This window comes from Temnothorax longispinosus, chromosome 12 (genome assembly GCF_030848805.1).
Source record: "Temnothorax longispinosus isolate EJ_2023e chromosome 12, Tlon_JGU_v1, whole genome shotgun sequence".
NCBI lineage: Eukaryota > Metazoa > Arthropoda > Insecta > Hymenoptera > Formicidae > Temnothorax > Temnothorax longispinosus.
The window spans coordinates 1,696,726-1,707,205 of record NC_092369.1 but is presented as its reverse complement, the minus strand read 5'-3'; the positions used below and the strand labels follow the sequence as shown (position 1 = coordinate 1,707,205).

The window sequence follows — 10,480 nt, the reverse complement described above, 5'->3', positions numbered from 1 at the left end:
CTCTCGATCTTACAAATGATATTCGTAGCCTGATTTCATATTCGAGATTGTCTCAATAATGTCTTCATGTCTTCAAATATACCGTATATATAGGTTCGCAGTTGAAATGCAAAGCGATTGCGGATCTTAATAAGTCTCAACTTAAAAAGTACTTAAAAGGCGATCTCACAAATATAGAATATCGGTTTGTAAATACCGCTCTGTATTGTATTTTCTGTACGCGAAATGAAATTTACATAGGCATACTCGCACATTGAAAAAAAAAGTAACGAGTAAAATTTCAAAAAAGAACAAAATAAAGCAGGGAAAGTATCGATCTAGCATTTTGGAGAAAATTACATCTTTCAATTTTTTATACTTTTACTTTTTACGATTATTTTTATTAAAAAGTATATTAAAATTCTTCTCTTTTTTATAAAGATGTATGGACGAAAAACTAAACTAAAACTGTGTTTGCGTTTTTTAATCACATTCTACGGTTAAAGCTGTGTATTGTATAATATGGACGCTCAGGAAGTAAAGTACGCGACGTCAAATGACATTAATAACGTTTTAATGATATCTCTAACGTCAATAATACGTCATTAAAGCGTCATCCTGCTATTGGAGCATTCTATCAAATCGGGTAGCAAAATATAAATAACTGTGCAGGTATAATATATTTATTTTTATTCTTTCTGAATTTTTTATTTGTTATACGTATAATATTAAGATATGTATTTGTGTCAAGTTTTAATATTATAATTAAAGTGTTTTTTGAAATATGAAATTTTTAAACTTATGAAAGAGAAACATCGCCAAAGAAATGTTTGTACGATGAGATACAATAAAATACAAACCATGAAACTTCTTAAATAGTATTTAAGATAGTTTGTATAAGATAAAATAATAATGTGTGTAAGAAAATTATAGAAATTATATTCTTATCGTTTTACGTACCTTTTTTGAATTTCATGTTTTCCTTTTTTATTATTATAATAATCAATTTTTGCGGCTTTTATTTATTATATAGAAATAAAATTTGTGCCAAAAATATGAAATACTTGTAAAAAGTATTAATAAGCTGAAAATCTATATTCAATGCAACAAGAAATTAATTACGTTGAAGATTATTATTAATACTAATAACAGAGATAGAAAAATACAAATTTTAATTGTACTCCCATTAAGTTATATTTATATATATACATTCGTGGGTAAGTAGAGCCAGTTAAACTGAGTAGGAGAAAAGTTTTCTACCTTTTTGCAATTTCACAATAATTAATAAGAATTAATTAATTAATAAAGACGTGCGAATGAGAGCGCATCCGTGCAATTCAGCGGCAAATGATGCCATTTTTGGCATCAGAAATGGTGGCAAAGTGAGCACGCTACTGAATATATAGAAGTCTATGATTGGCGTATATTCTTAAAACCAACGAATCAGATTCGACCGTCGTTCGAATTCGATGTCTTGCTTACTTCACTAAATAAATTAATAATAATTAAGAAAGCATGGCAATGTACTAATACATAGTAATTAAAAATAATGCGAAAATTTTCTTTATAATTTTGACGATTCGTTTTCTCGTGACAATAAAAAAGAAGACTCGAAGAGAGCTCGTGTCCCGTGTCTACGGTGTCTCGAACATGATTCCACGATGAATTTCTCGTGCTTGATCAGCACATACGAGGTGCGTGCAATTAGGAATTATTGCGATCTAATCATCCAACAGAATAATCAGGAGCACTTGGACAATTTCCCGCAAAGCTGATCGTACATATCCGATCGTACATATGCGTAGTCACGATGTTCCAATGAAATCCCGAATGACACTGTTTTGTGTTTAGGTTAACCCGAATCGAAGGCCGACCTCTGCAAGATTGTCCATTCACCATTCATTAGATTCTCGCATGTCGCACATCGTGATAATCGGGTCGCGTATAACATGACGATTCTCTGGAAATTGTTGACTAATCCTGGTATCTTACGAAAACCGGGATGCTGCGGGGTCGACATGTCGCAGAAGTACCTGTTTGGCTTGCACCTGACGAGGCAGGTCGTCAGATTCTCGAGGAAGGGCCGCGTGTTCATCGGGCTGAGACACTATACGACCAACGCTATCCGGTCCGACGCATCTATGCCCGTAGTACATGCGGTTAAGGCGAAGAGACGCTCGGAATTGAAGACTTTACTTTTGCTGGCCGCCCCTGAGAAGTGGACTCTATTGAAGGCCGTCGCCTTGTTGCTCGTGTCGTCCAGCGTAACAATGGCAGTCCCGTTCTGCTTTGGCAAAGTGATAGACGTTGTCAATACCGTGGAAAAAACAAACATGAAAGAAAACCTTAATCGGCTAACGCTTGCTCTCTTTGTGGTATTTCTCATAGGCGGTGTGAGCAACTTTGGCAGAGTTTATCTAATGTCGACGGCGGGGCACAGAATTACGCAGTCTCTTAGGAAACAGGCGTACGCCGCTATCCTTCAACAGGAAACAGCAATGTTTGACAGAGAAAGTACGGGAGAACTAGTCGGGAGATTGAGCGGTACGTTTCATGCTTTTAATCAGATATAACGTATCATTAAGGCATCAATGTCTATCATTTTGATTTCAGTATCCTTTTTTTTTTCCAGGAGATACACAACTTATTAGCTCCGCTGTCACGTCCAATGTATCAGATGGTTTGCGCTCCGCTATTATGGCCATTACAGGAGTGTCCATGATGTTTTATGTATCGCCGTCGCTAGCTTTACTCGGCTTAGCTATAGTACCGCCTGTCGCGGTCGTTGCTGTCTTTTGGGGACGTATCTTGAAAAGAATCTCCAAGGATCTGCAAAGTAGTTTTGCAGTGGTCAATACGACGGCGGAGGAAAGAATTAGCAATATAAGAACTGTTAAGGCATTCGGGCAAGAAAAACGCGAGATCGACAGATACAGCGCTAAACTACAAGACGTTCTCAAACTGTGTTACAAAGAGAGTCTATATAGAGGAATGTTCTTCGGTATGACCGGTCTTTCCGGGAACGCTATTGCTCTTTCAGTCCTTTATAATGGAGTATTCATGGTATCGAACTCCGACATAACAATTGGAAGCTTAAGCGCCTTTCTGTTGTACGCCGGTTACGTGGGCATATCTCTGAACGGATTGTCCAGGACGTATAGTGAGTTAAATAAGGCTCTAGGCGCAAATGTTCGTCTGTTCGAGTTAATCGATCGACAGCCGCTTATTCCCATTGAGGGCGGGCAAATTTTAGGGAAAGAATTATCGGGCAACGTGACGTTCCGAGATGTTTCCTTCGCGTATCCAACGCGAGAGAAGATGCCTGTGTTGAAAGGTTTTAATTTAAACATAGAGAAATGTTCTGTGACGGCAATCGTTGGTTCCTCAGGTTCCGGTAAATCTACCGTGGCGTCACTTTTATTGAGATTGTACGATCCTACCGAAGGGTCAATACTCTTGGACAACCACGATCTCCGTCTACTCGATCCCATGTGGGTGAAGTCCCAAATTAGTATTGTATCCCAAGAGCCAATTCTCTTTAGCGGCTCGATAAGGGACAACATATTATACGGAATGGAATCTGCGACGGACGTCGATGTGGAAGAGGCCGCGAGACAAGCGCATGTGTTGCAGTTTGCAGAAAAAATGACTGACGGATTAGATACAATGGTCGGAGAAAGGGGATTTGCCCTTAGTGGCGGACAACGTCAAAGAGTCGCCATTGCCAGGGCACTAATAAAGGTAAATCGTTGCTTAAATCGTGGTTATTAAAGTAACAACTCTTCTCAGGGTACGAAGTAATATATGTTCTTTCGTGTTTTTTTTTCTCTAGAAACCAAAAATCTTAATACTGGACGAAGCGACTAGTGCCTTAGACGCAGAAAGCGAATCTTTCGTTCAAGAAGCTTTAGAACGTGCTATCCGCGGAAGGACGGTGATAACGATTGCCCACAGGCTTAGTACAATAAAGAACGCCGATAAAATCGTGGTGCTCGATGGAGGTCAAGTAGCGGAAACCGGCACTTACACCGAGTTAATGAACTTGGAGCATGGCCTTTTCAAAAAATTAGTGAAACATCAAACGTTCGCATAGGTATACGGAAATCGCTGAATAGTAATCATTCACTGATACGTCATGACGTTCTTCTTATGATTTATCAATGTATTATATGTATATACTACATATATGTATTTATCATCTTTTGAATATCTGAAATTAAAATTTCTGTACAATATTAGCGTATTTTTCGGAGGGAATGTATAGACATCTGATTGGAATAAAAAAAATATAAGAGTCTAATATTATATCTAGTGCTATATGTTTATTGCTGAATGTTGTAGAAAGATACGTAACATATCATTCGCGAAAATAGTTGCAGACGGCGAGGTATAATTATTACAATTGCGGCGGCAATACAACACCCTCTGATCGCACATTCTTGTGTTACTATCTTCTTTAAAATATTAAAATTATTTTTAATAAGGTCAGGTACATACACACTACGAATAAAAGATAGAAAAAATTGACAATTTCATTTTTATATTTTTTTATAAAATAATGTACAGCTATTTTTTTTAGATATCCACATTCGTATATTATGTGTTATTAATCTATATCAATTCTTAAATTAATATCCCATTCCTACAATATTCTAATAACGTTTCAGTAGAACCGCATCGAATCTGCTTGTGAACATTTTGTGCAAATACATATGTAACTGTAAGCGATTCGATATAATGTTAACGGATTCTAATTTGTGAATCGATTTTAATAAGGTCAGTTTTATCAGTTTACAATGGGCCACTTTAAGGTTTTCGCTCAGATTTACGGTGTATAATCATATAGCTCGACTTTAAACACGCATTCCTTATTTGTCGGAACATAGGAAACGGAAGGAACCAGAATGCTAATATCTGATCACACAGAGCTGGTCATAAGCTCACAGAACATAGCTCGCTTCATCTATTAGAGAGTCTTTTTCTCTTTTATATGTAGCAAACACTTGTACAAAAAAAATACTTGTCTACTAATTATAGCAGAAATCATGAAATGAACTTTGAAGATACTGATTACGACAACGATTATATACGATACATTCGAAATAATCGATCTCGAATTAGTTCTTAGCAGTTTTAGTAGACAGCTCGAAACAACATTGTTCTGGTGTCTCCGAATACTGCTATATACTATAAAAAGTTTTGTAAGGAACGAATCTGTGATTAATTTTAAACATATTCTCGGAATTAACTGGTTCCTTTGGCATTACATATTTCCAGATTTGATCGGAACTTAGTATAAGGCTGTGATTACGAACGAAGCTTGCTTTCATTCATCTCAATTGTAAAATGTAGCGCGAATCTGCACCGTACTCATACATCATTATTTAAAAATTTATTTCATTAGGTATATACTTGTCCAATATGCAATGTACACAATAGTTATAGGCACAACCTTATTCTAAGCAGATATCTGTGGTATTTGTATAAATCCGTATTGAAATGTTTACCAAATCTGATTTCTATACAAGCGGTTTCACAGTATTACAATCTTTTTAGGAGTAGGCAGTGTTCTTTTCCCTCCCAGAGTTATAGAAAATTCATTTCGATAGATCTCTTTATATAAGTAAATATCAGAGCTTATTCAGTCTAACGATAAATCCAAAATAAATAAAGCAGCAATTAATATTTAAGTTAGGATGTCAAGAATTTCATTGAGCATTATCTAACGTTTGCTCACAATTTCACTCTCCTGATTCGTAATTACCGATTACAGAAATTTTATGTGTATATGTATATATATATACCGTGTCACAAGCATGTCGCAAGCATCTTGTTTATGCGTATGGGCTCATGCACAATGAGAGGAATAAGGAACAAGGAATTAAACATAGAGAGAATTCATGGTCGCATCTTTTTTCAAGACCTTGTCTTCAAGTCTATGAATTCTCCGTTTAATTCCTTGTTCCTTATTCCTCTCATTGTGCATGAGCCCTAAAGATATTCACGTGTTGGTTCGTATTCCGACATCTATCTTAAGAATAGATATCAAACGTTAAACAAAGGGAAGGAGAGACATGCGACCAATTAGATAAGTCAAGATTAACTTTTCGACAACTCCTCCATTGTTTCCTGCTCCATAGGTTCATCCTGTTGAAACGTCGGTAATGGTTCCTCGTCGTCGACTTCCATTAATTCCATCGGTTCTCTTCTACAGGCTATACTCTCTATTACAGAAGATTGGTTCCCTTTTATCGTGATGCACGCCGTCGCTTTATTGCCTTGTAAATTTGCTAAACTGTCGTCTTGAACACTTGTTAATTTATCGTCCTTTGGAGATCGACAACTGACATCATCAGGGCTCTCCGTCGTTTTGACAGCGGATGAGATAGGATCGAGTTTTTCAATTACAGATGATGCTTCTTTAGGTTTTTCTATGACGCTCACTGGATCTGACGCTATTATAGGCTCGACAAGAGCCATCTTGTCGGTGTCGGAAATTTCCATAATGTTCAAGTTATCGTCGTTGAATTCGGGCTCCTGCACTTCTTGTCCGTTAGTGTTGCTGTTGGACGATGCTACCGTAGGAAAGGCTTCTAGAACTTTACCCACCGCTTCCGCGGTCTCCGCTTTTTGGCTCGTAGTAGGTTGATCGCGTGCGAAACACTCTGTGGAAGAAATTGTCGCGAATGCCTCTTTAGAGGGTATCTCGGATTTCTCCGTTTTGTATAACGCTTCGCTGCTGGATACAATGACCGCGCTCACGCATTCGTCGGGTGTAACCGCGCTATTTTTCTCCATGGGCTGCGATTCGACGAACGCCGTCGCGTTTGCGTCGTGGCCGCTCGTGGAACGCAAGCTTTCCTCATCCATGTCCTCGAGGATCGACGCTCCTCCCTCTTCCTCGCCTTCCGGTTTGTCGGGAGCTCTTTCCTCGACGACACTTTCGGCGTTATCCGCCAAAGCGTCGGATCTCATCTCGACGTCCGTCTGTAATAAATTTTCCGTTAATCTACTTTCACCGTGAGGCATCTCGTTAAGATCCACACGCTCGGGACTCGATTTGGTCAAGGTCGCCACCTCGTTCTTCACAGGACACCCAATTTCCTCCTCCGCGCTGCGGTCCAACGTCGACGGCTCCGTCGTCTTCTCGTCAGGCTTGTCCGTACACTTGTCGTCGCTGGAATCGAAGCGTTTCGCTTGGAAAGCGGCTTGCAGCTTCCGCGTGGTATCCGTCGTCAACGGTATCACCGTCGCCACCACGGTAACCGTCGTCGTCGCCGCCGCTGCCACTGTCGGTGTCGGTGTCGATGTCGTCGATGTTGCCGTCGTTGTCGTCGTTGTAGTCGTTGTCGCCGTAGCGGCCGTCGCCGCCGTCGTCGTAGTCGTCGCCGTGGACGTCGCGGTACTCGCTGCCGCCGTCGCCTCAATCTCCTCGCTCTCCATGTCTAAATTGGGTTGAGAACTGGTGTCCTCGTTCATGATTGCCACCGCGATGTCGGCGCCTGGGATCGCCGGGTCGTCGGAGACCGTCCCGACAGCTGGCAGACTCTGCACAACTGGAACGGCGGTCGCCACGGCCTCCGGCACCGGTCCGTGTGGCTGCAAATTTAAATTCGATATGGTAGAAAAGTCCGAGACGGCGGTGATGTAATTGGACGCCGAGATATCCGTTCTGGAGGCGGCCTGCTCGAACTTGTCTCGCACGGCCTCGTCCGCGAACAGATTCTTGGCCAGCGCGGAGTCGCCGGGCGGTATGACACCGCTGTGCAAGAGCGGCGGCTCATTGTCGACGGTGTGCACGCTGATCGTCACGGTGGAGCTGCAGTCCTTCTCCCAGTACTCCATCTCGACGTCCTGCGTGGTCGGCTGCGCCGGTTGCGCCGCCGGCTGCGTCGTCTGCGAGGAAGGTTGCATTGGCGACTGCTGTTGCTGTTGCTGCTGCGACGGTGGCAGCGGTTGCTGCTGCTGCTGCGTAACGGAGGCAGCGTCTTCCTCGACGGATCCGTTGACCATACCGTCGCCGGTCTCGCCACGTCTGGTTATCGGGCCGGGCTCGCGCGTCGACACCACCAGGATGTTCTTCTCGATGGCGCGCATGAACTTGTCCACGCGATTGTACTCCTTGCGCGGCGCCGTAAGCAGCTCGCATATCCGCTGGACGGTGAACGGCGCGTTCGCGAACGACTCGAGCCTCTCGAGCAGGTTACTCTTCATGGTGTCGTAATTGAAGTGGTCGACGTTGGGACAGGGCGTGATCTCCAGTGTGGTGCAGCTCTCGTAGAAATCGGTCATCACGCGGGTGAGCTTCTCCCGCACGAGGGTCTTGATCAGCGGCCACTGGTAAACGGGATCCCCGGTCTTTGCGACCCAGCACAGATAATCCTCGAGTTCCTGCGGGATCACCGACGGCCGCATTTTCTGGAACTCGTCGAGCGCCTGCAACACCTCCTCCAGATTTTCCATTCTCCGCCGCCGCCGACAACCACCACCGACGAGCTTTCTGCGTTTTCTCCCAATTATCCCGATTGTTTTGTCAACGTGACGCGCCGCGTAAAATCCACGAAATCTCAAGGGGAGAACGTTCCACGCGAGGGGAAACAACCAAAAACGTAAACTAGCAAACACACCGGCCACAAAACAGCAACAATGAGAACGGCGGCAGGAGGGAGAACGGCAGGCCTGCCAATCGGCGCGCGTTGCAAATCCTTCAAACGGCAGCCGCGAATTGTTCGGATTTAGAGTCCCTAGAAGTAAAAGCCCTGTCGATAGATTCGACCAATTTTTATTGGTTGATACGCAATGGCGGCACCAATCAGTGATGACAGTAGGCGCGTTCAGCAGACCAAGCCGCTCAGTAGCAGTCGATCGTGCGTGGCTCTTACTTTTAGAACCAACCAATCAACGTAGAGAGTTGATAAGACGAACTCAACAGTTGTGTCTGCTGAACGCGGCCAGTGATAAAAATGAAAGTATAAAGTGCTATAAAGTGTGTATATACTGTTATAAAGGTGTTCAACGTTATTAATTAAAGAAAGTAATAAATTGAAAGATTTTATAGTATATTAGTAGACTTACATAAATTATGAAACTGTCAGATATTGTATAATTCTTTAAAAGAATCAAACACATACTTTATTAAATCTCTAACCTCAATAATCTTAACGACATTTATAAAATTAATATTTTATATTTTTGAATATAGGTATAATTTATTTACAGGTCACACACAAGATGCCTTCTTGTTGCGTATTGAAGTGCAGTAATTCTTCCAAAAAAAAATATTCTATGCATTGCATTCCAACAGATGTAAAGAGAAGAAATATATGGGTGAATAACATTGGTAGGTCCGACTTAGATCCTTCAAAGTTCAGCAAGTATTATGTATGCGGGGTAAGCTTTATTTATCTTTATTTGCAACATTTATAATCGGTATTTAATATTATTTATATATGTAACAGGTACACTTTGCACCAGAAATGTGGGAACGACAACGGGTTGATGGAAAGAAAAAATTGAAAAGTTGTGCAATTCCGACGATTGGTTTGCGGGAAAAAAGTACAAACATTGCTCATGAAATATTGCTCATGAAAAGAGATCCACTTTCTTTAAATGTAAGTTTTTACTGTAGTTTGCAAAAATGTATGTGTGTATCTGCTTTTAAGAATTTACATGCCAAAAGATTTATAATTAATAATACTGTTGGTTATATATCCACATTCTAGATTGACGTCAAAACTGAACCAGCATACAAATCAGATCATGATTTCTTGGACAATGTGTTAGCAAGAGATATAGAAAAAATAGACTCGAAAACAGTTAATATCGCTGAATCATTTACTGAATTGACAAGAAACATCCACAATGAAGAAAAAGAAAATTCAGTTTTGATAGTATCAACACCTGTTTCACAAGAAGCTATACCTGTACCATTAAACATGGTTGACGTTAAGAAAGTTGTAGAAAAGCCTGATGGAAAAATTCAGAAAGCTATGTTAGAAGCTAAGCAGGCAAAATTAGAAGCAAAAGAAGCAAAATTAAAGCTTCAACAAGCAAGCAAGATAATTGACAAATTAAATAAATCAAATATAAGGCTGATGAAACGCGTTAAACAACTGATGTATGAAAAAACGAAATTAATAAAAGAAATGTGTTTGAAACACAGCCAGAACTTCGAAAAAATACTTAATGACGATCAAATTAAAACTCTCTGTAGGCCATCTGTACGAGGTGACAGATGGTCTAATGATACCATCCAAAAAGCTTTGAAGTTGAGATCATCTTGTGGCAGTAGCGGTTATAAAGAGATATTGAATCAGGGAATTCCTTTACCCTCAGAACGAACGCTTAGGAGAAGAATAAAATTAAATACGAATGAAGAAGAAAAAAGATGAGATGAGATGAATATTACCGGATGAGAACAGATCAAAGTACAATGACACATCGATCTCGATTCTTCCTAATAGATGTGGTAAAAAATGACTTGAAATATATCCAACTGTAC

General features: G+C 40.7%; 2 protein-coding genes and 1 pseudogene across 3 annotated transcripts; 2 read left to right on the top strand and 1 right to left on the bottom strand.

The window, feature by feature from the left end:
* Positions 1-1,144: 1,144 nt before the first annotated feature.
* LOC139822846 (ATP-binding cassette sub-family B member 10, mitochondrial) lies at positions 1,145-4,284 on the top strand. 2 transcript variants are annotated; one of them, XM_071794982.1, is made up of 4 exons: positions 1,145-1,673; positions 1,831-2,523; positions 2,612-3,720; positions 3,812-4,284. In XM_071794982.1, exons 2-4 carry the CDS (start codon positions 1,929-1,931, stop codon positions 4,070-4,072), a joined length of 1,965 nt encoding a protein of 654 aa, XP_071651083.1. In that variant the 5' UTR covers positions 1,145-1,673; positions 1,831-1,928; the 3' UTR covers positions 4,073-4,284. The 2 variants fall into 2 exon arrangements, with proteins under 2 accessions (XP_071651083.1, XP_071651082.1); XM_071794981.1 differs by having other exon boundaries at positions 1,145-1,756.
* Positions 4,285-4,500: 216 nt separating this feature from the next.
* On the bottom strand, positions 4,501-8,726 carry LOC139822843 (uncharacterized). The gene has a single exon (XM_071794973.1). The coding sequence runs from the start codon at positions 8,440-8,442 to the stop codon at positions 6,079-6,081; it is 2,364 nt and encodes a 787-aa protein (XP_071651074.1). The 5' UTR covers positions 8,443-8,726; the 3' UTR covers positions 4,501-6,078.
* A 152-nt stretch (positions 8,727-8,878) lies between these two features.
* Positions 8,879-10,480, top strand: part of LOC139822850 (uncharacterized) — a 9,238-nt pseudogene continuing 7,636 nt past the window's right edge.

Excerpts from the sequence above, each read along its gene's own strand:
- LOC139822846 (XM_071794982.1), top strand. The coding sequence starts at position 1,929 with ATGACGATTCTCTGGAAATTGTTGACTAATCCTGGTATCTTACGAAAA. Across the intron at positions 2,524-2,611 it reads ACTAGTCGGGAGATTGAGCG|GAGATACACAACTTATTAGC; the intron begins GTACGTTTCATG and ends TTTTTTTTCCAG. Across the intron at positions 3,721-3,811 it reads TTGCCAGGGCACTAATAAAG|AAACCAAAAATCTTAATACT; the intron begins GTAAATCGTTGC and ends TTTTTTCTCTAG.
- LOC139822843 (XM_071794973.1), bottom strand. The coding sequence starts at position 8,442 with ATGGAAAATCTGGAGGAGGTGTTGCAGGCGCTCGACGAGTTCCAGAAA.